At 41.5% G+C, this 26222-nt stretch overlaps 2 protein-coding genes across 2 annotated transcripts in view; one reads left to right on the top strand and one right to left on the bottom strand.

The window, feature by feature from the left end:
• The first annotated feature begins 636 nt into the window (after positions 1-636).
• LOC143928373 (dynein light chain Tctex-type 5-B-like) lies at positions 637-24912 on the top strand. The gene is made up of 5 exons (XM_077453282.1): positions 637-942; positions 7417-7527; positions 12433-12582; positions 16549-16623; positions 22319-24912. Exons 2-5 carry the CDS (start codon positions 7432-7434, stop codon positions 22664-22666), a joined length of 669 nt encoding a protein of 222 aa, XP_077309408.1. The 5' UTR covers positions 637-942; positions 7417-7431; the 3' UTR covers positions 22667-24912.
• The window catches only part of CYB5RL (cytochrome b5 reductase like), a 63863-nt gene continuing 54882 nt past the window's right edge, over positions 17242-26222 (bottom strand). The window contains exon 6 of the mRNA XM_077453281.1: positions 17242-17971. Within this exon, the coding sequence (XP_077309407.1) occupies positions 17936-17971 (36 nt within the window). The 3' untranslated portion in view covers positions 17242-17935. The remainder of the gene's footprint in view (positions 17972-26222) is intronic.

Below are 26222 nucleotides of genomic sequence, written 5' to 3'. Positions count from 1 at the left end.
TTGCACAATGCAGAGGATTAACTCCTTAGGTTCCACAGTGAGTATAAAAAGCATGCTATACAGACTTATTTTACTGTTGTTGGCTTAGTAACACTTTAAATGTAGTGATCAATAACCACAAAGGATATAAATCCACCTTGTGTTCACCAAATGCATTTTGAAACCCAGTGATTACCTTGTAAAAGCAACAGTGACATCATCACTGCGCTGCAACATAGCCTGAGCAGACTGCAGAGCCGTGGGAGGGACCCGTCAGACCCCACCCACTGTAATCTGTCTGCAGAAAACTACAGAAGGGGGTGTAAACAGGACCAGTCCCCCTGCACAAGGAGAGCAGCAGCGACCGGTCTTTATTACAGGAAGTCAAAGTTTCACACTGGATTACTGCAAAGATCTGGAAGAAATACAAAAACCACAATAATTAACATACCTCTTCTATTTAGACAATATTTGCTTATCGCAGAGTTCAGCTTTATCAGGAACCTAACATCTGCCAAATAGCTAAAGTCTGATCACAGAAATGACAACCTGCATTTTCAGCAATATGAGAGGAACATTCTTGGCAAGTATAAACTTCCTGATTTAATTCTGATAGTAACTACCTGGAAGGGAACCAGGAAACCAGAGCCCTCTTTATGCAGTCGCTGGCTGCCAATTAAAGAGTCCGCATCAATCGTGGCCTTTATGTGCGCTCACGGCACACCTACTCCGTTGTTATGTTTGCTGAACCAGCAGCAGAACGAAGTCAACAAAATGAAGCGTAATTGATGGAGAGTCAGAGCGTTGGAAACCTGTATGTAAACACTCCTTAGAGCTTTATACACTAATACTGGAGGTGTCCTGTCTGAGCTTCCACTCAGTCCGCAGCTCCACAGACTCAGGGAGACAGTCTGCTTCTGCTAAAGACACTCATTAGGAAAGCCAAACAGGTTGGATTTTGCGGTAAGTCCTACAAGTCTTATTATAGTGTCACCATTCTCAGAGAATATAGCAAAAACAACATAAAAATAACATGGACATCTAAAAGAATAAAATCTTCCAAGGTTTAGGAAAGAAAAGATATAGAGCCTGATTCATCAAGCTGTGCCATCATTTAAGGCATATGTAAACCTAGTCGCTAAAATCTCATATTAGCTTTACAAAGATAAAGTAAACAAAAAGGTAATTTTTAATATTAAAATAAAAAATAAAAATAATGTGGTTCAATAAATATACAGACAGGATTCAAAGGGGATTAAAACAAAATGGAGACAACAGATAAAGGATTGTAAAGCATATGAAACGACAGTGTATATTATTTGGCAATTGATGATATATGATCAATAAAGATCATTTTCAATATTTTTTTTAAATATATGTATTGTAGTGTTAAAAAATATACAGAGTTCAAAGGGTTTAAACTAAAGGGAGACAACAGATAATAGATTTTAAGTCATTTTGAACAACTGCAGCGTATATTGTTTGGTAATTGAACATATACAGTCCCCTTGTAAGATTTCATGGACCAACAATAAAACTGAAAAAAAAACCAAAAAAAAATATAAAAAAAAAACTTAAAAAACAAAACAAACAATCAGCAACAAACAGTCCACTTCAGCCCCAGAAGGATTTACCCCCTTTCTGACCAGAGCACTTTTTGCAATTCAGCACTGCGATGCTTTAACTGACAATTGCGCGGTTGTGCGACGTGGCTCCCAAACAAAATTGACGTTCTTTTTTCCCCACAAATAGAGCTTTCTTTTGGTGGTATTTGATCACCTCTGTAGTTTTTATTTTTTGCGCTATAAACAAAAAAAGACCGACAATTTTGAAAAAAACGCATTATTTTTTACTTTTGCTATAATAAATATCCCCCAAAAATATATTAAAAAAATGTTTTTTCCTCAGTTTAGGCTGATACGTATTCATCTAAATATTTTTGGTAAAAAAAATAAAAATAATAATGAGTGTTTATTGATTGGTTTGCGTAAAGGTTATACCGTCTACAAAACAGGGGATGCTTTTATGGTATTTTTTATCATTTTTTTTTTTTACTAGTAATGGCAGCGATCAGCGATTTTTATCGTGATGTGACATTATAGCAGACACATCAGACACTTTTGGCTCTATTTTGGGACCATTCACATTTATACAGTGATTGGTGCGGGCGCGTGCCTGCTATATAGACCTCGCGAGATCACGTACAATAGCGTGATTTTGCGCAGCGGCGGCAATCGGCCAGCGGCGGCTGGTCCGCAACCGGTTAAATGCATGGCAGATGCAGAGGCGCTGTGGCAGTCCCCACAATGCATATCTTGGAGGAGCACCAATAGTGTGGTAAAGTGTTAGTAAGAGGTTGAGAGTTTCTATTGCAAAGTTTTTCTAAATACTATATGACAGTGTTGCCAACCGCCAGTATTTTTACTAAAATGGCCTCTCCTGTCAGTAAATGCCAGTGACAGGAAAAGGTTGGCAGTAAAAAATATCGCCGTGACGCTCGGCTCGGAACTGCGTATGCGCAGCTTTGGTTCGGAATGCCTGCTACAATGTGTTTGGACTGTTTGGCGGAGGCAGCACCTGAGCGTGTCGTGTGATGTCATGGTGCAAGAGAACCCAGCGGCTGGAGCCTCATGTGTGGGTCTGCAACCCGGGAGTGGGACTGTCAGTGCTGTTTGGGCTGGAGTGGACTGAAGGGATCACCTGGTGTGGAGAGAGACTGTCACCGTGACTTAGGAGGGGACGTGTCGTGTCGGTGAAGTCTCATCACCATCTGTGCTGCTGCACACTGCTGTCATGTCACTGTGAGAGTCATTTTCATGTGTGTGCCGACCATTCTAATTTCTTGCCCTCCTGAGTCCTGTCCCTGAGCTACTTCCTTACCAAAGATACAATAAGAAATTCGTTTTTTTCCCTAATATCTAATCTTAATCACATTGCATTTTTTTTTTAATATAAGTTTTATTGAATTAAAGACGGGTACAGGGAGGGTACAGTACAATGGTGGCCATGGCAGGCAATAAACATTTGTGTCAGTATTCAAGAAAAGGCCCATTCTCTATCTACAATGTGGACCACATAGTATGTCACAAAGGGCAGGTAATACAGTATTGTACACAAACAGCTTTTTGCAGTTAACATTCCTAATCCTGCATGCTTGTGTAAATGATGTTGCCCTAATTTTTCAATTGAAAATTTAGGCGGATTGTCTGCTCCCCGACCACAATAGCTGGAAAGAAAAAGAAGGAAAGTATCAAGGTACCCGAAGATAGAATCTGTAGGTGAGAAGGTGAAAGGTAGAGGAGGTGGAAGGAAAGGGGGTGATGGATGTAGTGATGGTATCACTCTTCTGTTGGCCAGCATCGGGTTACCCTTCAAGAGTTTAATAAGGACTGTCCTTCATCAGAGAATATGAACATGTTCCACAGCTTCCAGACTTTAGAGTGTTTTTCTTGTTTTTGTTGTGCTGTAAGAACTAGATCCTCTAGTTTTTTAATGTCCTCTACTTTACGAAGCCACAGTCCAATGGATGGCAGTGAGTTTTGTTTCCATGTAGCTGGAATACAAGATTTTGCGGCATTGAGCAAGTGTCGTACAATAGATTTTTTGTACGAGTGCTGGGATTATGGTGGCGTGTAGCAGGTAGAAAGCTGGGTCTTTCTGAACCGTGTGATCAGTAAATTTTGGATGACTGTCCCATCTGTTGTCCAAAAGTGTAGTAGTAGTTGGCAGGACCAGAAGATATGAAGGAGTGTGCCCTGGTCTGTTTGGCATCTCCAGCATTTATCTGTTGTGGTAGGGAAGGATCTATGTAATAACTGGGGTGTATAATACCACCTAGTTAAGATCTTATAATTTGTTTCTTGTATTCTTGTGCAAATGGACGATTTTAAAGAGAACCTGGGGATGTTTTCTTTTTGCGCGTCAGTCAAAGTACACTGTAGGTCATTGCACCACTGCTATGTGGTTGAATTAAAGCATGATGTAGTTGTTACCGTATTTATCGGCGTATAACACGCACCTTTCCTCCTTAAAATCAGGGGAAAAACAAGGGTGCGAGTTTTACGCCGATCCCCAGTGAGCTTGTGGGCGGCTTTCGGACACTTTCAGCGGCTTTCAGCAGCCTTCGGCCACTCTCAGCGGCTTTTGCCCGCCTTCAGCTGTTCTCTGTGGCTTTCACCCGCTCTTGGTCGTTCCCAGCGGCCAAGTGTGGCCGAGAACGGCCGAAAGCTGCTGAGAATGGCCGAAAGCCACTGAGAACGGCCGAAGGAGGCCGAAAGCAGGACATCTTGGCGGCGCTATTTTTAAATGGCAAAGATGAAAATGACACTGACAAGGCTGCAAATGACACTGACAAGGCTGCATTACAAGGCTGCTGATGGACACTGATAAGCCTCAATTGATGGACATTTAAATGTAAGTTTTTTCCTTAAACTTCCCTCCTAAACTTGTGATCTGTGTTATACGCCAATAAATATGGTAATTGCATTTGGAATCATATATGAAGCTTTCCTACGTCTCAAAACCTTTGTTAAGGAACTAAAAAAAGAAGGTAAAACTAATGCGCAAAACCAAACTTGCTCAAATAGATCAATTAGAAGATGTGAGAAGCCGCCAACATAAAAAATTGTTCCCACACAGATAAAAATATGTAAATATGAAGTATGTGGCACTAACTATAGTGTAAGCTAAAGTGACAAAAATATTACATATAAACACACTGACTGTAGGCCACTAATAAGAATGTGCCACAGTCTGTGTGTACGCACATAAACGTGGCAACTCTTCACTGTAACAGTGAATAATCCATATAAAGTGCAAGTGATTCACAGTAATGCAAACAATAATGCAATAAAAATCTGTAAACATCCAATATTCTTATAAAATGCATATGATAAAATAAAGTGCAATGTCCAAAATGTGCAATCACACTCCAATAAGGAGGGAGCAAATCTCCATATAATAGTTCATGCAAAAAAAGAAAAAAAGTCCCACTTCCTCCAAGTAATACCACCATCCGCAGTGCGCCACACGTTTCCCCCAGCCTCTCACCTCCAACGGAGACCCCCACGGGTCAAATCGAGCCTTTAATATGGAATAAAGCCAGATCACAGCAATCAATCAACTTCAAACGATCGTCACGACAATAGCGGGGTTTTTGGAAGATGGCTTCAGGCTTATCAAATGCGGTGAGGACATGTAATAGAAGGGGATGGCTCCATTGTGCAGTATTTCCAACAAATTTATTTAAAACAAACAGCAGTAACTTAGAGTTAAAATTTCATATTTCCAGCTACAACATAGTACTTGGATTCTATTTATTATGAAAAGTGAAATTTTCCCCTAAAAAAAGGTGAACTTAGCTTTTAATTAAAGGGGTTGTAAACCCTCGTGTTTTTTCACCTTAATCTATCCTATGTATTAAGGTGAAAAAACACCTGGCAGTGACCACCCTCCCCCCAGCCCCATCTTAATTACCTGAGCTCCGTATTTCTGTTGGCGGAGACGCGCTTTCCCTCTCTCGTCCCAGCTCTTGATTGGATAGATTTATAGAAGCACAGCCGTTGGCTCCCGCTGCTGTCAATCAAATGCAATGATGCGAGCTCCGGGGGGCGGGGCCAAGTTCGGCATTCGTGTCTATGGATACAAAAGCTGGACTCAGGAGCGCGACTGCAAGGTAACCCCTCGGAAGAGTGGTTCTCCTAGGGGGTTATCTGAGAGCCGCCAGGGGATCCCAGAAGACGAGGTGGAGGTAAGTATGCATATGTTTGGTATTTAAAAAGAAAACGCCTCACGCCAATATACGTCAGCAGAAGGGAACGTACAGGCAAAATCACGTACCTGTACATTCCCCTTTAAAACCTTTTGTGCTGCAGCACATACCCAGGGCTCCCCTTTTACTTACCCGTACCATTCCTTCCAGTGACGGGGATGAGCCCAGCAGCTCCAGCCACTGTCTCAGGTCCTCATTGGATAGATTGATAGCAGCAGAAGCCATTGGCTCCCGCTGCTGTCAATCAAATCCAGAGAAACGGGGGGAGGGGCCAAGTCCAGCTTTTTATGTCAATGGACGCAACAGAAGGACTCGGGAGAGCTCCCGCACGGGTGCCCCCAGGGAGGGCGGCTCTCTATGGGGGCACTCAAGAAGAGGAGGTTCGGGGCCACTGTGTAAAATCACTGCACAGAGGAGGTAAGTATAATGTTTGGTTTTTATTTTGTTTTTCTTTAAACCCGAACCTTTACAATCACTTTAATGTGTTACTAAACCGACAACAGTAAAAACAGTCTGTATATGCAGTAAAGCATGCTTGTTTTACTCACTGTGGTTAATCCTCTGCATTGTGTAAAAAGACTGTTTGATCCTGTTTCCTCTGATCCTCCTCTTTTTCCACAGTAGCCATTCCATCTACAGAATAGTACAGAGCCTTGGAATCGCTCTGCACATGCTCAGTTTGGTGTGTTATGCTAGAGAGTTTTTTTCTTTTTCTTGGGATGGTACATATGATTAGCACAGGTTCAATCAGCACTGTCCAGACAGAGGGTCAGGGATCCTGCAGTCTGATAGGACAGTCAGAGGAGAATGAAAACTATTACATACTGCTGATGAGAAAATATATTTAGCAGTTGATATTTACTAAAATAATTGCATGTTCCTCGTACTGTGGGAGACCAGATATAGTGAACGCAGGGTCCTGGGTTTGGTAACACTTTAAAGTGGATCTTCAGTCATTTTTTCATCTTTCCATCTATTAAATCTTCCGCCCTTGTTGATTTAACTTTGGATAGTAAAACTTTTTTTTCTGCCAGTAAATACCTTATATAGCCAACGTCCTGTTTCTTGTCTGGTCATTAGCCTAGGCTTATGACATCATGCAAAGCTCTCTAACTCTTGTGAAAGTATGCCAGCAAGGGAGGTCATAGGAGGGCCAATGAGAGCTGCAGAGCTGGAGGGGGCTGGATAAGGGCAGAGATAACAGGAGACTGCAGAGATCCATGTGTATTCTTACACAGAGGAGAAATGAGCAGGTAAGCAGAGGTGTGAGTGTGTCTATCTGTATATGTGTGTCTGTATATATGTGTATGTGTGTGTGTGTATGTCTGTGTGCCTCTGTGTGTTTGTGTAAATCTAGAAAGTAAAAAAGGCAGTAGCTTCAGCTGCCCACAGTTAAAATGGCTGCAGCCAGACTTGGTGGTGGGAGATTTCTGCAGCATATTTGGCAAGTACAGAATCACAGTATATATAAAAGAATATGCAAAGTGGTTGGAGGGAAGCTTCAGAATGGCAAAGATGTTTTATTACAAATTATGTCAGCAGACTGCAGTTCCTCTTTATTTTATTGTTCCTTTGAAGCTGACTTTTTATCCCAACTTGACAACAAAGTATTGAATATTTCAAGATGATTTTTAAACATCTAAAATTGTAACTTTGTTTTTATTCAGAGACCATCCAGAGGGATGGAGGCCATGAATAAAAAACTGGGAGCAGTGAAACTATCTAAGGTCTCTTTCCGAGCAACAAACAGAGCTGTAGATCCTGCCACAGTAAAAGAGGTAAGATCACATACCAGTCTCGGGTACTGTGCTAACAATGTGTACAGGTGTGCAAGAGTTACAGGTAATGCTGGCCATATAATATACAAAAAAATGTTTAAAAATTTGTAATTTGGACCATTTGTTAGTTTTTCATCCAGTTAGGCTGGATTCACACCTATGCAGCTTTAGTGCTTTTTGCATTTTGAAGATTTGCACTACAGAACATGTTCCATAGGAAACCATGTTAGATGGACTGTAGTGAAAATCTGCAAAATGCAAAAAGCATTAAAACTGCATAGGTATGAATCCAGCCTAAGGCCTGATTCACATCTACGCATCTTTAGTGCATTTTCAGTTTTGCAGAAACACACTACAGTCCATTTAACGCGGTTTCCTATGGGTCACGTTCACATCTGTGCATTTTACAAAAAGGGCCAAGGAATTTTTCCTGGGTTTTGGTTCCATAGGCTTCAATGAATCAAAAATATGTATTGAAAAATGCAAAACGCACTTGGAATATGCAAACTGCAACCTGCATGGGTGTGAACCAGGCCTTAATGTGCACCCATTAACTAGAAAATAGAAAATCAGTTTGAACTTTTCAGAGCTTAAAAATCGAGGAACCGAAACAGGTTGGAAAATTCTGCCGAATGAACAATCAATTGAAAAAATGCCCGAACTATTTGCACTAGGCATACATGACAAAACAAATGAAAAACTGATTCATTTATGTCTATTGAATAATCGATCGATAAAAATTTGGTCATGGTATTTCAAAAATTCGTTTTTTTAATAGATTTTTTTGTATAGTGTATGGTCAGCATAAGATGCAGTCAGTCAAGGTAAAGATGTAACATGGAGATACATACAAGGGGAAAAGCCAGCCTGGCAATGCTAGAGATCTGGGCAATACATCAACTATTTTACAAAGAAGATTTTCATTAAAATGTCCCGGCAACTATCACCTATGTCTAACACTCACAACTCAACCTCACACCCTGACCCTGCTCCTCTCTCTCTCATCCTACCCTTTAAAGACACCCTGTTGCTATTATAAAAAAATCTAAAATATGCAGCCTAATAAAGATAAGATACATCACTTACCATTCCAGTGGGCAGTGAGTAAAATCCTAGTCCTCTTGAAGAACTACAAGTACAGCTGGTGTTCAAAACTTCCAGATGTTCACACGTTGGGGTTACTCCTGCTTTAAAATGAATCCTTAACACAAAACCTGACCCCAACACAAAGGAAATCTAGGGGGTTATTTACAAAAGGCAAATCCACTTTGCACTGCAAGTGCACTTTGGAGTGCAGTCGCTCTAAATCTAAGGGGTAGATCTGAAATGAGTGGAAACTCTGCTGATTTTATCATCCAATCATGTGCAAGCTAAAATTCAGTTTTTTTATTTTCCTTGTATGTCCCCTTTGGATTTACAGAGACTTTACTTTCAAGTGCACTTGCAGTGCAAAGTGGATTTTCCTTTAGTAAATAACCCCCCTATAGTCACAGCATGCACTTTCATTTTATAACATCAACACTCTAATAACGATACACACATTATTTAGTTCTGACAATCCAATAATAATTTACTTGAAAACTCTCCTTGTGATTGCTGCCTGTCTGCTGGACATCTTTCCACAACTTCCTGGATTCCCTGCATGCTTTGTAGCTTCTCCTCTGCTGTTTACTTTCCATTTCTAAGGACTACATATCCCATGGTACCTTGCTGCCTGCAAGCAGTGATTTTTGTACTGACTCCACCTCCTGAATCTCGTGCTCTCAGCACCTCTGTAATTCAGATGGCAGGTCTGTGAAAAGGTGTCATAGAAAGTGTGTGGAGATTCTCACAAAGGAAGTTTACAAACTAGAGTAGGCTATTAGTTGTACTAATTGTAATGCAATGTGGAAATTGATACACTTTTGCTCATTCACACCATATGTGCATGAAAACTGATGAGAAAACTTCACAGATTTCACTTGCAGAGTTTACATCAGTTTTCATGTGAGTTTCAGTGAGTTTTTATGCATGCTGACATCAGTTTGCATGCATGTCACTTATGTGCCCTGTTCACACCACAGTGTTGATGTCATGTCAGTTTTTTCCCACGCAGAAAACTACATACATGTTGCAGATTCCTGTGCAGAAAAAAATTGTATGTGATACCACAGTTGTGGTGTGAACAGGGCACATAGAGAACACTTTTTTTGCCCTTGCAAAACGCGTGCAGAAAAACTGACGTCTCTGCACCATAGTGTGAAAGAGGCCTAAATCTAACCCCTAACCTAACTGCAAATTAACTCTTAGGCTGGATTCACACCTATGCTTTTTTAGTGCTTTTTGCATTTTTCAGATTTGCACTACAGAATGTGTTCCATAGGAAACCATGGTTAAAGGACTGTAGTGAAAATCTGCAAAATGCAAAAAGTGCTAAAGATGCATAAGTGTGAATCCAGCTTTAAAGCAGAACTAAGCCCTCCTATTGTTTTCAGTAATGAGTACCCATCTATAGGGGGCCCACGGGCACCGCCCTCCCTAATCCATGTGTCCAGCAACCTAATCTACATGCGGGGCGCTGGACCCATGGATTCCAATGTGCTTTTTTTTAATGATTAGAGCCAGAGGCTCTAATTGGCTTCAAAAAAGGGTGGGCTCAGGGTGCAGAGCACTGCACTCCCCGAGCCCACTCAGTTGTGTGACAATAGCAAATTAATATCTTAACCACCTCGCGCCCGCCCTATAGCCGAATGACGGCCGTAGAGCAGGCACGTTCGTCCGGGTGGTCGTCCTGATGTTTACTTCCGCGTGTCCCCCGGGGACAGGCAAACACAGATCGCTGTAAACAGCCAATCACAGCGGCCGTTTACAGCGTGATCGGCGTGTCCAATGGGAGATGATCTCATATGTAAACATATGAGATCATCTCTCAGTGCCGCTCTCCCTCCTCACACAGACAGTGTGAGAGGGGAGAGATGAACGGCTGCAGCAGCAGCCGTTCTGCCTCGAGTTAAAAAAAAAAAAAAAGTAAAAAAAAAAAAAATGCCATCCTCCCCCAGCAGTGCCATCCTCCCCCAGCAGTGCGATCCTCCCCCAGCAGTGCCATCCGCCCCAGTGCCATCCACCCCAGTGCCATCCACCCCAGTGCTACCTGCCCCCAGTGCCATCCACCCCAGTGCTACCTGCCCCCAGTGCCACCTGCCCCCAGTGCCATCTGTTGTCAGTGCCCTTTGTCCCCAGTGCCATCTGTCATTAGTGCCACGTATAAGTGCCATCTGTCATCAGTGCCACGTGTCATCAGTGCCACATAGTGCCACCTGTCATCAGTGCCACGTATTAGTGCCATCTGTCATCAGTGCCACGTATCAGTGCCATTTGTCATCAGTGCCACCTGTCAGTGTCACGTGCCATCTGTTGTCAGTGTCACGTGTCATCAATGCCACTTATCAGTGCCATCTGTCATCAGTGTCACGCGTATTAGTGCCATCGTAATTTTGCAAAGAATTGTGGGAAAAAAATGACAACATCAAAAAGCTCACTATGCCTCTTACTAAATACCTTGGAATGTCTACTTTCCAAAAAGGGGTCATTTGGGGGGTATTTGTACTTTCCTGGCATGTTCGGGTCACAAGAAGCGAGATAGGCCACCAGTACATTAGATGTGATCAATTTTGTGCGATTCGCACCACAGCTTGTAGACTCTCTAACTTTCACAAAGACCAAATAATATCCACTAATTTGGGTTATTTTTACCAAAGATATGTAGCAGCATAAATTGTGGCCAAAAATTATGAAGAAAAATGAATAATTTGCAAAATTCTGTCACAGAAACAAAGAAATATGCGTTTTTTTTCAAAATTTTCGGTCTTTTTTCATTTATAGCGCAAAAAATAAAAACCCCAGAGGTGATCAAATACCACCAAAAGAAAGCTCTATTTGTGGGAAAAAAAGGACAAAAAATTCATTTGGGTACAGTGTTGCATGACTGAGTAATTGTAATTCAAAGTGTTAGAGCACCGAAAGCTGAAAATTGGTCTGGGCAGGAAGGGTGTTTAAGTGCCCAGTAAGCAAGTGGTTAATATTAATCTCTTTGCGGCCAATCAGGAAGCAGCTCCTTCGGGTCTGGGTCTCAGGACCCACTTCCTATTCGGAGGGGAGGAGATGCATTGACCCCCGGGGCGAGGTGCAGCAGCCAGGATCCTTCTCTGCCTGCCACTGGTCCCAGATCTGCCCCACACCCGTTGTTAAGCTGTAGCTGCCCCATGCGTGGGCCCGTACCCTCTCTGTATCCGTGCCACTTCTCTCTGGTGCTCCTCTGTTATCAGCAGTCATTGGGACAAGTTATCCGACACAGGATTTAAAGCGGAGTTCCCACTGTTAAATTTTTTTTTTTTTTTTTAATCCATATCTTTGGCTTATAATGCTTATTTAGTGCACTCACGTTTGTGTGATTAATGGGCGCTCGATTGCCGATTTTATAGAGGAATATATCTTAAATTCCTGTTTTGTGTCAGTTTCCATAGTGCTTGTGGGCATGTGAAGCCCACAAGCACTATCTTCTGGGCTTTCCGGTGCAGCTGAGGACCAGCATGCACCCCCTAAACTACTACAGTGTTTCTCAACTCCAGTCCTCAAGGAGCCCCAACAGGTCATGTTTTCAGGATTTCCCTCAGAGGAAACAGCTGTGGTAATTACTAAGCCATTGAAACTGATCAAATCACCTGTGAAAAATAATGGAAATCCTGAAAACATGACCTGCTGGGGCACCTTGAGGACTACATTTGAGAAACACAGATCTACTACAGGGGAAAAGCTAAGTAAATGCTGGTTATTTTTATTTTATCTTTTAATGGGCAATTCATTTTTATATTGTTATTTTTGACTGGAGTTCTGTTTTACCCTTTCTGACTGGTGTATCTCTTTAAGCCAGCAGATCCACAGCCTTCAAAAGGTATCTCAAATGTGAAATCTCCACAGAGTGATGGGTCAACCAAACCGAAGGATGTGAAGAAGCAGGCACCAACTATCAGCCTAAGGGGTCTGCTGGCTGCTCAGCACTTCACAATGACATTAAAGGTAAAAGGGCCATTATACACAAATTATTTATATTATATATACAGTGCCTTGAAAAAGTATTCATACCCCTTGGAATTTTCCACATTTTGTCATGTTACAACTAAAAACGTAAATGTATTTTATTGGGATTTTATGTGATAGATGAACACAATTTGCACATAATTGTGAAGTGGAATGCCCCATACACACGGTCGGAAATTCCGACGGAAAAAGTCAGATCGGATTATGTTGTTGGAAAATTTGATTGTGTGTGGGCTCTATCAGAACAAAATCCGATCGGACTTTTTCCGATCGTGTGTAGAGAATTCCAATGGACAAAGTGCCACGCATGTTCAGAATAAATTACGAGACGAAAGCTATTGGCTACTGGCTTCTTTATAGTCCCGTCGTACGTGATTTATGTCACCTCGTTCTGAACAATCAGATTTTCCGACAACTTTGTGCGACCGTGTGGTATGCAACACAAGTTTCGGCCAAAATCCGTCAGAAAAAATCCAACGGATTTTGTGGTCTGAATGTCTGACCGATTGTACAGGGCAGAAGGAAAATGATAAATGGTTTTCAAATTTTTTTACAAATAAATATCTTAAAAGTGTGGCGTGCATTTGTATTCAGCCCCCTTTATTCTGTTACCCCTAACTAAATTCTAGTGAAACCAATTGCCTTCAGAAGTCACCTAATTAGTAAATAGAGTCCACCTGTAATTTAATCTCAGTATAAATACAGCTGTTCTGTGAAGCCCTCAGGCTGGGTTCACACTGATACTACACGACAATCATACAACTGTCATCCTACTCTGCGACATGACCAGTGTAGCCTAGATATCCCCACCTTTCTGTTACAGCCCCCTTATATTCCTTTTTCCCTTTCTTTACCTTAAATGAGAGACCACACCATTCTTATGGAGTATAATGGCCATAACAGCTTTTATTAAACAACTGAAGTAAAAACTCCAAATAACCTTTTAATATAAATAACATATATAAAACAGAGAAACAACATGTTTCAACCCAATTTATTGGTCAGTGACGGAGCTATCTCCTTTTTCCACCGTATATCTCACCAGTATACTGCGGGACCGTTTACCAAACATTATAGACCTCCAGCTGTACCGCTCGGAGACCACCCCCTTTCCCGCAGTGTAACCACCAAGTATTCATCAACCTTTTGATGTAATACACCGGAGGGGCCATACTACCGATGAGCCCCCCACCCCTTTTTCCACATCCGTTACTGCTACCGTCACTGACCAACAAACAAACACCGCCAACCCCCCCAGCTGTCATGACGACCATCTTCACACGCTCCTGCAAAAAACAACATGACATATTAACACCAGTCAACACATCAATCCTAAGGGAGGGTGGGTGGGAAAACCTGCCTCCTCGTGTGCCGCACTCTCCGAACTGGTCCCGCTCGGCCCCGCCCCCCTTTTAAATGGCCACTCCCCATCTCCGCCCACCCACGTGATACCATGTGTGTCACTAGACACACTGTCAGGCCCAGCCCTACGCTATGCTCCCCTGCAGTCCGCTCTCTACGGTCCTCTCTTTAGTCCTACATCGGTCCTACATCTATCCAACTTGAATAACAAGGATACTACTTTGATCCGACTTTGTGATAGTATGACTTGTCCTTTGACCAATCAAAACAATCCCAGTGTGACATAAATTTCTTTTACTGCTGCTGTAATCAGCATGTTGGATGTCACAAGTTGGATGGTTAGGACAAGGATCCTACGTTGATCCGACTTCAGTGATATTCAATGGGCTGAAGTAGGATCAAAGTTGAACCAAAGTAGTGCATTTTCAAAGTCGGACCAACTTGTGTCGGACCAGTTAAGACGGCTCTCATAGGGAAACATTTTATTTTCACACGTCATGCGACGTGAGCTCCCAATGTCGGTTCATGGTTCAATGTATGGTTCATTATTATGTTTGCTATTGTGTGACATGTAAAGATTTGTAGATGAACCAGAGGTGGGTGCTGTAAATTTGAATCAACCTTACTACAGTACTAAAGGCTGACTTACTAAAGTGGTTGAGAATCTACACTTGAAGTGCATATTCACACAATTTATCAATTATCCAGCCATGTTCAAAGCAAATTCAGGTTCACTCTGAATACCCAAATGTGCAGCTAAAATAAGTAAACAAGGATTTACTTTTCATATTATTGGATAATTGAAGTGAATATTTATAAAATTAATTGTGTGAAGATTCTCAACTGCTTCAGTAAATTAGCCCCCATATATCAGCCACACAGGGCTTGCATTGTATTCCGCGATTCTGCTGATTCATGGAGGCAAAGGTTCGACTTAAAGCGGGAGTCCGCCGGGACTCCGCGTTTTTTTTTTTTTAAAAAGCCAGCAGCTACAAATACTGCAGCTGCTGACTTTTAAAATAGTGACACTTACCTGTCCAGCGCGCCCGCGATGTCGGCACCCGAAGCCGATCTCTAGATCGTCTCTCGGGTGCTGCCGCCGCCATCTTGGGTATGGGAATCAGGAAATGGAGCCTTTCGGCTTCATTTCCCGGTTCCCTACTGCGCATGCGCGAGTCGCGCTGCGCAATAAGGACGGTCCCCGCTGCCTCTGGGATCTGTGTGTTTCCCAGCAGGCAGCGGGGCACTTGCGGAAAGGGGCGGGCACTTGTGGAAAGGGGCGTAATCTATGCTGCTTTCCGCAGAGAGCTATCCCGGAAGTGGGTGCAGATACCTGTACTGTACAGGTATCTGCACCCCCCTCCCCCCTGAAAGGTGCCAATTGTGGCGCCGGAGGGGGGGAGGGTTCCGATGAGCGGAAGGTCCACTTTAGGGTGGACCTCCGCTTTAAAATATGCAGTAACGTGCACATGAAATAAACAGGCATTTGGTTTGACATGATTGGATATTTCAACTGAATTTAAAGACCTTTCTTTTGTGTATCACTAGAAAAAAAGAAGAAAGAATGACATTTTCACAAGCTCACACTCTCAGGAATTATTAACACAAATTTTGTTTAAAACTATTACATTTTATTGAATATACAATCAATAAAATGAATAAAACCATAGCATATTAATTTGCTAATTTTCTAAATTGGGTCTCAAAGCCTAACAGACAGGTACCCCTATACATCACCTCATTACTATCATACATTAAACATATCCAGTACAATTTTGCACAATAAGGGATTCTAGAGTGCCTCTAGAACAGGGATATGCAATTAGTGGACCTCCAGCTGTTGCAGAACTACAAGTCCCATGTGGCATAGCGAGACTCTGACAGCCACAAGCATGACACCCAGAGGCATGATGGGACTTGTAGTTTTGCAACAGCTGGAGGTTCGCTAATTGCATATCCCTGTTCTAGAAGATAGAAGGAGATCCAAATGGTCCCAACACGTTTTGCAATATGTTGCTCTTTTAGGAGACCTTATGGAAATATTGAACATATAGAAGGATCTATCTTAAAAATCATGCTGCATATTAGTCATGGCCAGGGATAAACACTTTGGAGACTACAACTCCCAAAAAGTCAAGAAAAGGTGGGCAGCAAAGGAGCTCAAAGGGAGGAGCCATCAGCCACTATGAATGATGTGCTTAATGGGTAATTAATAATAGGTGAACACCCCAAAGAGGTCTTATTTACTTCCAAAAATGCCCCTCTCGGTGTTACTAATTCCTGAGAGTAAAATCCCATTCTTTCTTCTTTTTTCAATTGTTACAATTATTTTTAAGAGGAATGTTGTGCACATTACACCAAATGGCATCCGGACAATAGTAAAACCATTGCGTAGCGCTGCAGAGAAACAATAAGAGCTTGCGCATGTAATGATCAAATATGTACACATTTTAAATATTTCATTCCAAACTTTACAAATATTTTTTTTACAACATTAGCATAGAACATAATTGTATACAATTGCGTCTAAAAATAATATTTGAAAAGGCTAAACTTTTACTAAGTGCCTGTAATTATTTTCAGAATCGAGCAGCATTGAGGAGAAAGTCCAGATCCCGCACACCAAACCGCAAGCCAGTAACAATCATCAATGAACAGGTAAGTCTCTCCCAGAGCTGGATTTTGATTGTGAACCACCTATGTGATACTGATTTCTCAATAATTATAGATACCCAGAGTGACTCAATTCTAGATCAATGTTTCTCAAACTTTTTTTTGTCATGACACCCTTCAAAAGCATGCAAAATCTCAGGGAAACCTGGTCTAAAACAGAGTCCCCCTGTCAAATCAGAACCCCCCTTTCACATCAGAGTACTCAGTCCCCTGCCTTTCACATCAGAGTACTCAGTCCCCTGCCTTTCACATCAGAGTACTCAGTCCCCTGCCTTTCACATCAGAGTACTCAGTCCCCTGCCTTTCACATCAGAGTACTCAGTCCCCTGCCTTTCCCATCAGAGTACTCAGTCCCCTGCCTTTCACATCAGAGTACTCAGTCCCCTGCCTTTCACATCAGAGTACTCAGTCCCCTGCCTTTCACATCAGAGTACTCAGTCCCCTGCCTTTCCCATCAGAGTACTCAGTCCCCTGCCTTTCACATCAGAGTACTCAGTCCCCTGCCTTTCACATCAGAGTACTCAGTCCCCTGCCTTTCACATCAGAGTACTAAGTCCCCTGCCTTTCACATCAGACTATCCCCCCCCCCCCCCCAATCCCCATTTTACACAGGAGTCCTCAGTTGCCACTATTCAACATCAGGGCCCTGAGTCCTGTCCCTTCTTTTAACATCAGAGCCAGTTTTCAGTTGCCTTGATTGGTTAGTGTGAGATGACATCATTCAAGTATTCATACCCCTTGACATTTTCCCCATATTTATCATGTTACAACCAAAAACTTAAATGTATTTTATGTGATAGACCAACACAAAGTGCCACATAATTGTCAAATGGAAGGAAAATGATAAATGGTTTTTAAACCTTTTTACAAATAAGTATCTGAAAAGTGTGGGGTGCATTTTTATTCAGCCCCCTGAGTCAATACTTTGTAGAACCACCTTTCACTGCAATTATAACTGCAAGTCTTTTCGTTGATGTCTCTAACAGCTTTACACATTTAGAGAGTGACGTTTTTGCCCATTCTTCTTTTCAAAATAGCTCAGGCTCTGTCAGATTGGATAGAGAGCTTCTGAACAGCAATTTTCAAGTCTTGCGACAGATTCTCAATTAGATTTAGATCTGGACTTTGACTGGGCCATTCTAACACATGAATATGCTTTGATCTAAACCATTCTACTGTAGCTTTGGCTGTATGTTTGGGGTCGTTGTCCTGCTGGATGGTGAACCTCCGCCCCAGTCTCAAGTCTTTTGCAGACTCAGGTTTTTATCTAAGATTGCCCTGTATTTGACTCCATCCATCATCCCATCAACTCTGACCAGCTTCCCTGTCCCTGCTGAAGAAAAGGACATGTCAGATTTTAAGCAGAGTGCATTGGCAACTCATAGATTTTGAATAGACTGTATGAACACACCACAAAGATGTCAATGGGCCCTAATGCCGCGTACAAACGACCGGACTTTCTGGCAAACTAGGTTCAACGAAATCAGTCCATCGGACATTCCGATCATGTGTGGGATAATCCGATTGTTTTTCTTTAAAAAATTCTGATGGACCTAGAAATAGAACACGTTTCAAATCTGTCCGACGGACTCACTTCCTATCTGAAAAAACTTTTGTCTGTATGCTGGTCCGATGGACTTAATACGACGCAAGGGAAGCTGTTGAACTTCCTATTTTAGTCCCATCTTACATCATCACATTCAAAACGGACTTAGTCCATTCGTGTGTGGCCAAGTCTGTTTGTTCCGAAGTCCACCAGAGCTCCGTCGAAAGTCCGGTCATGTGTACGCGGCATAACAGTTACATTCTACTGGACTGGCAATGTGTGGGTTAACAATATAATGACAGAATGATCTCCTGTCAGTGGTTAGTAGCTAGCATATTTTTGTTCTTTTCATCATTTCACAACAGGCTTTGCCGTTTACTTTCCTTTTAACACCATAATCTAGGTAAGTGGTTTTTGTCATACTGTACTAATCTCCATTGCTACTGTGCATCACCTTATCTGGCACGTTGCTGAACACAAACATCAGCAGGGGCTTGGCTTTGTGTCGGCCACACATAAACATTGAATGTTCCCATCTTTATTCATACATTGAGGCACGAGGACAAATACTAGTCAGCAACAGTTCACAAGAAAAAGGGAGTGCCTGGTATTTGTTAGCTCAATAAATCAGTCTGTGTATTTATTCTGGATGTACACAATACAGTGCACATTTCTATGGAACAATGTTTTCCTGATACAGAACATTGTTCTCTTTCATAAAAGGTTTGTTCTTCTATAGAAAGTGGCATCGTTTGAAGTGAAAGTGTGCAGGAATGCTGACCTGTAGCAGGAATACAGGATCACTAGGAGACATTATCATCATCCCTGACAATATAATCTATATCTTTAGCACATGTTTTTCCACTGAAACAATGTAGCATTAAAGTATATCTAAAGCCAAGAAAAAAAACAATATATTGCACCTTACTGGCTCCTAAATTTGGTAGCTGCATTCATTTTCTATTTCTTAGCCCTTGTACACACGGTCGGAAATTCCAACGGAATGTGTCCTATCGGACCGTTTTGTCGGATATTCCGACTGTGTGTGGTCTACATCGGACTGTTTCCGTCGGAGTATCCGACGGACCAACTTTTCCAACTTGCCGGTAAAATTTTCCGACAAAATGCTCCGATCGGACATACTCCGATCATGTGTAGAGAATTCCGATCGGACAAAGTTCCACGCATGCTCAGATCAAATTCCTACACCAAAGCTATTGGCTACTAGCCTGAACGTAGTCCCGTCGTAACGAAATAACATCATCACGTCGGATTTTCCAAAAACTTTGTCCGACCGTGTGTATACAACAGTTTCGGACAAAATCCGTCTGATAAAATCCGAGGGACAAAATCCGACGGATTTGGTTGCCGGAATCTCCGACCGTGTGTACAAGGGCTAAGACTTTTCCTCTTATTTTCACCAGATCATCCTGCCAGTAACACACTCTAATACCCCGTACACATGATCGGATTTTCCGACAACAAAACCGTGGATTTTTTTCCAAAGGATGTTGGCTAAAACTTGTCTTGCATACACACGGTCACACGAATGTTGTTGACAGGTCACACCAGTGCTGGCTGGAGCAATACAGACCATCCCCACAGCGTGGGGCCAAGGTACAGTTCCCAATATTTTATTGAGGCTGCACTTATCTGGATGAACTGCTTTTATTGTTAGAGTAAAAGGCAGTGAAGAATTCCTGGAAGGGTTGATTGAAGAATGGGAGGATGGGTGGTATTCAGGTGGTGGGATGGACTTTCCGTCATGACCATTTTGTTTGGCTGTCACAGTGGTCACATAATCAGAAGCCAATCCCACAATCACACTCTCAGAATAGAAATCTCAGCTGATGTGGTCATTACAAATTGAGCACTCTTTACATCTGGAGGAAAATACATTTAACACTCATATATGGAAAGGCTTCTTCACAATAAAATCTGTGAAATGTGGAACAGACTCCCTCAAGAATTAAGTCTGGCCAGTTCAGTAGATTGTTTTTTTTTTTTTAAATAAAGAGCAGGATGCATTCCTAAATACACAAAATATAACTGGATGCTAGGGTGGATATAAATCATATTTATTTATTTTTAAATTAAAAAAAATCAGATTTTTTTTTTTTAAATGTAAATCAGATTTTTTTTATTTCAATAGATTTTTTTGATTTTTATCAAATGTATTTTAATGTTTTTGGAATAAAAATATATCCAAAGATAGTTTTTTAGGTAAGATACATTAATAATGTTATAAATATTGTTTATTCAGCATGAAATGGAGCTTAGTTATGTAGCATGAGACTGTATATTCTGCAATATTTACATTTTTGGTAATCTCATTCAATGAATCCAATTTCTGCAAGCTGAGATAACATGCACTGCATTGATGCATTCACACAATTTCACAGTAACCATGAAAGAAAAATCCCAAAAGTTCCGGAATATTCCTTTATCCCATTGTTTTGCAAATCTAAGTGCACTACAAACTGTATGATTAAATTGGTTCTGATATCGCTGTTTTACTAACCTGTAAAGGTTATTATTCTAAATAGGAAATTGTAATTTTGTTTGCAAATATTAAAGATTCTAACTACAAGCAAGAATAAATTCTTACATTTCTAGAGCACCTGCCATTTCAGATCCATCATTGCAGCGTCTGTTAGCGGCATCCACTCACCTGCTGCTGCCACGTCCCTCACCTTGTTGTGTCCCTGCTGCATCACCAGCCGTCCCATTAAAGTGAATGGGACTGTCGGAGAGTCTACAGCGGGTCAGAGGAGGAGCAGCTGTGGAACAGAGATGACAGTTGCGCTGTAAAAATGATGATTTAAATCAAATCTACCCTGCTGGATACTAACATTTCTAGTGAATAACCCCAGATATTGCTGATCCAGGGAATCGGTCCTGGACTTTGGGGGATCAGGAAGTAATTTTTTCCCCCCACTGAAGAAAATTGGATAATGTTTTATAGTTTTTTTTTTGCTTTCCTCTGCATCAACTGTAGATATTGGATTCTATATATTATTTATGTTTTCTATTGGTTGAACCTTTAAGACTTGTGTCTTTTTTAACTTATGTAACTATGGGACATTATATATATATATATATAGATAGATAGATAGATAGATAGATAGAGATATATATATCTGTATCTATACATACTGTATGGTCGACATAACATTGGTTATATCCACGCTCAACTTCAGCCCCATTACTCCATTTTGTACCAAGTGGAAATTGTTGGAACCCCTGTTAAGTCTGGTTGTTGGGTTCCTTTTGGGGAGATTTCTCCTTACTCTCTGTCTAGATAGGTTATAACGGATATAGCACGTAGATGGACAGTGTTGTTATTGCATAGGGCTAACAAACGGAAATTAAAACATGACATAAGTATTAACTTTACCCTGCTCTATTTAAAATAGAACAAAAAGGCTTTGGCTTTAGTGTGGCTTTATGTTGATCTTCTCCCAAGTATAACTAATCCCTTAAGAAGGTAACAGTTCCTCTTTAAAGACATGGTTACAATCATAATAAGCTCATGTTTTGCTTGGTTACTTGCAATTTTAATCTAGCACTGGTTTCTTCTTTGTGAAAAATTCATTACAAATCAAAGCTTACCAAAACGCTTGAGCCATTAGGAAGGCAATGATGGTGTCATATCTCCCAAATGTTTACTCCATAAACATAAGCATATTCAATGGGAGAGTACAGCTAACTGCCGTGTCACTTTCCGTGGTGTGTGTGTTTGATTTAAAATAAAGACCTGCATAGATGGGATTTTGTTCTTGCCCAACTGGTTTTGCTCTCCCTATAGGAAGGCAAAACCTATTTGAAACAGGTCAAATTCAGATCAGAAAAAAGTAAACTGTTGGTCAAATGCAAGTCATAAAGAGGTCTACTGTTGGTCAAATGTAGGTCAGAAGGAGGTCTACTGTTGGTCAAATACAGGTCTGAACAAGGTCTACTGTTAGATGCAGGTCTGAACGGGGTCAAATGTGCCTCTCAATGAGCTCTGAATTATCTCAGCAGTGTCTCAAATTGATGTCATTGACACAAGCCACTAATCTAGTGCTACTGATTTACTACACTAAAACAATGCTTTACTGAATAAGCCTACTACTGTTCTTTTCTTTTATATAGGTCCCTGCCGGTTCTGCAAACCCTCCACAGAGATTCCCCTATGCGCAAGTAAAAGAGCTCATCCAGGAATTTTTAACAGCAAGGCTAAGATACGTCACCTATGACCCAGATAAATCTGGAGATCTCACCAAGAACCTTTGTGAAGACATAAAGAAAATGGTGCGCAGGTACACTCCACCTCGCTACAAGCTCATCTGCAATATGGCCATTGGGAGTAAAAACCGAGAGGATATTTTAATGACCAGCCAATGTCTGTGGGACTCGTATTCAGATAATGTCACTTCTTGCAGCTACGAGAACTCCACTATGTTCTGTGTGGTCACCGTGTATGCCGTCTACTTTGAGTGAACAAACGTAAGCACTATTGCAGGCTTTCTGGTCTACAATTTAATAGGTCTGAGTAATCTACTATTTATTAGAGAGTTATTTGACCCAGTAATAAAAACAATAATGGCCCTAATCAATAAGGAGTTCTTACAGCAAATAATTTCTCTTATGTGTTTCCTTTAGGTCTGTTCAAGATAGACTATATCATCAAAGGTATTGGGACACCTGCATTTACACATATGAACTTTAATGGCATCCAAGTCTTAGTCCGTAGGGTTCAATATTGAGTTGGCCCACCCTTTGCAGCTATAACAGCTTCAACTCTTCTGGAAAGGCTGTTCACAAGGTTTAGGAGTGTGTTTGACCATTCTTCCAGAAGCGCATTTGTGAGGTCAGGCAATGTTGGACAAGAAGGCCTGGCTCGCAGTCATTTAATTTATCCCAAATGTGTTCCATCGGGTCGAGGCGCAGGCCAGTCAAGTCCCTCCACCTCAAACTCGCTTATCCATGTGTTTATGGACCTTACTTTGTGCACTGGACCAAATCATTTGGTGAAGGGGGATTATGGTGTGGGGTTGTTTTTCAGGGGTTGGGCTTGACTCCTTAGTTCCAGTGAAAGGAACTCTTAAGGCATCAGCATACCAAGACAATTTCATGCTTCCAACATTGTGGGAACAGTTTGGGGATGGCCCCTTCCTGCTCCAACATGACTGCGCACCAGTACATAATATTTAATCCTACAGACTAAGACTGGGGTGCCATTAAAGTTCATGTGTGTGTAAAGCCAGGCGCCCCAATACTTTTGACAATATAGTGTACATTTGAAAGCATCCGATGTACAAAAAAAAAGCTAAGAAAAACACGTATTAATCCTGCCAAAAATCCAAAGAGCTCCTACTTTCCTGTGCCCTCTGCCACAGCTGCATTACATTATAAAGCAGTGGTATCAGCTCTTCCCAGTTTATGTTTGTGAACTGCAGAAAACCTTGCACTGGAGTTGATTTACTAAATCTGGAGAGTGCAAAATCTGGTGCAGCTATTCATAGAAACCAATCAGCTTCCAGATTTTATTATCAAAGCTCAATTGAGCAAGCTGAAGTTAGAAGCTGATTGGCTACCATACACACCTGCACCAGATTTTGCACACTCCAGTTTTAGTAAATCAACCCCAGTTCTAAAGATGAGAAGAAGGGAAAATGTTCTGTATTCCAAATCAGGGCCAAATAGCCTAGAGGCCTAGGATGACAGCATAGCTCCTTCACAGGTATAATGGCATGAGTGAGCATTGTCGCCGTAGGATAAAAAGTATGGAGAGCCTTTTCACCATAAGACAAGAGTGTTGTGGCAGGATCACCAGGTGAAAAAGTAAAAAAAAAAAAAAAAAAGATTTTGTTGGACTGCTATTGAATTTCTGCATTTAAAATAGAATCTCCCAAAAAAGTTACATTTAAGTCATTCCTTGAATGCAAACTGATACAGTTACTAGTGGACATGTGTTGGCTCTCAACTGAGCTGTCAAATCATCAAATGCCTGGTGTCATAACTGTCCACAGGTGCAGCACTATGGCAGATCAAACATGGGCCAAGATGGCAGCTTACTTGGCTGTAAAGTAGAGTAGGGTTAAGTGGCCCGTTAAGAAAAATATATTTTTTTACCCACTTGCCGATCAGCGCACGAGGATGTACATCGGCACAATGGCAGGGCTGCGCAAATGGGCGTACCTGTACATCCCCTTTAAATAGCGAGCTAGTGGGTGCACGCGCGCCGTGTGCTCATGGGTCCCGCAGACTCGATGTCCCCCAGTGGCCCACGATCATGGCACGGAGAGGCAGAACGGGGTGATGTAAACAAGGCATTTCCCTGTTCTGCCTAGCATCATGACAGGGATCTACTGCTCCCAGTGATCAGGAGCAGTGATCTCTGTCATATTCTAATGAGCCCATCCCCCCCTACAGTTAGAACACACTGAGGGAACACAGTTAAGCCCTTGATCTCCCCCTAGTGTTTAACCTCTTCCCTGCCAGTGTCTTTTACAAAGTAATCAGTGCCTTTTGATAGCACTGATCGCTGTATTAATGTCAATGGTCCCAAAATAGTGTCAAAAATGTCAGATGTGTCACAGTCATGACAAAAATTGCAGATCGCCGCAATAATAAAAAAAAAAATAATAATAAAAATGCCATAAATCTATCCCCTGTATTGTAGACGCTATAAATTTTGTGCAAACCAATCAATATACACTTATTGCAATTTTTTTTTTTTTTTTTACCAAAAATATGTAGAAGAATACATATTGGCCTAAACTGAGGAAGAATTTTTTTTTTTGGCATATTTATTATAGCAAAAAGTAAAAAATATTGCTTTTTTTTTTTTTTTTTTTTTACAAAATTGTCGCTCTTTCTTTGTTTATAGCACAAAAAATAAAAACTGCAGAGGTGATCAACTACCACCAAAGCTCTATTTGTGGGAATAAAAGGACATCAATTTTGTTTGTGTGCAACTTTGCACGACCGCGCAATTGTCATTTAAAACTACGCAGTGCCGTATTGCAAAAAGTACTCTGGTCAGGAAGGGGGTAAATCCTTCCGGGGCTGAAGTGAGGTCATGAGACAATAACAGCATTAGAGTACTAGAAAAATCATAACAATAGTAGCAGGAAAAAAGAAATAAAGAAAAATAAAGAAATACATGAAATAGTAAAGATGCTATGCCAATTTAGAGTAGAACTAAAGGGTGAATACTTACCTGTCTAATGGTCCCTCGTCGACGTTTTCTTCTGAGTGCTGTCTTCAGGCCTCTTCACTGGCCTGCAGGGGGGGTGATGTCGCTACTTCGCATGCACATGAACTAGTCATCCCAGCACCCGTGCATGCACAGCTACGTTTACAGTACCAGAGAAGACAGCAGGCAGGCAGGGGCATATTATTGTAGAAGAGACGTTGCATGTCTCTTCTGCACCAAAAGCCTGCCCGCTGATTTTTTCTTACAACAAACTTCAGTTTTGCCTTAAAAGAATGTATTTATCAATTAGTTTAACCACTTGCTTACTGGGCACTTAAACCCCCCTCAGTCCCAGACCAATTTTCAGCTTTCAGCGCTGATGCACTTTGAGTGACAATTGCGCGGTCATACAACACTGTACCCAAATGAAATTTTTATCATTTTTTTCCCACAAATAGAGCTTTCTTTTGGTGGTATTTAGTTACAGCTCGGAGTTTTATTTTTTGCTAAACAAACAAAAAAAGATGCAAAAAAAAAAAAAAAAAAAAAAAATCATGTTTTAATAGTTTGTTATAAAATTTTGCAAACGGGTCATTTTTCTCCTTCATTGAAGTGCGCTGATTAGGCGGCACTGATAGGCTGCATTGGTGGGCACTGATGGGCTGCATTGGTGGGCACTGATGGGCTGCATTGGTGGGCACTGATAGGCTGCACTGGTGGGCACTGATAGGCATAGTTAAGGCGGCACTAATAGGCACAGATAAGGCGGCACCGATGGGCACAGATAAGGCGGCACTGATGGGCAAAGATGGGCACAGATAAGATGGCACGGATGGGTGGCACGGATAAGTGGCA

This window comes from Lithobates pipiens, unplaced genomic scaffold (genome assembly GCF_037356315.1).
Source record: "Lithobates pipiens isolate NorthernLeopardFrog02 unplaced genomic scaffold, aLitPip1_a1.2 Scaffold_23, whole genome shotgun sequence".
NCBI classification, from domain to species: domain Eukaryota; kingdom Metazoa; phylum Chordata; class Amphibia; order Anura; family Ranidae; genus Lithobates; species Lithobates pipiens.
This window is presented reverse-complemented; position numbering and strand designations above follow the sequence as displayed.

Excerpts from the sequence above, each read along its gene's own strand:
- LOC143928373 (XM_077453282.1), top strand. The coding sequence starts at position 7,432 with ATGGAGGCCATGAATAAAAAACTGGGAGCAGTGAAACTATCTAAGGTC. Across the intron at positions 12,583-16,548 it reads ACTTCACAATGACATTAAAG|AATCGAGCAGCATTGAGGAG; the intron begins GTAAAAGGGCCA and ends AATTATTTTCAG. Across the intron at positions 16,624-22,318 it reads TAACAATCATCAATGAACAG|GTCCCTGCCGGTTCTGCAAA; the intron begins GTAAGTCTCTCC and ends TCTTTTATATAG.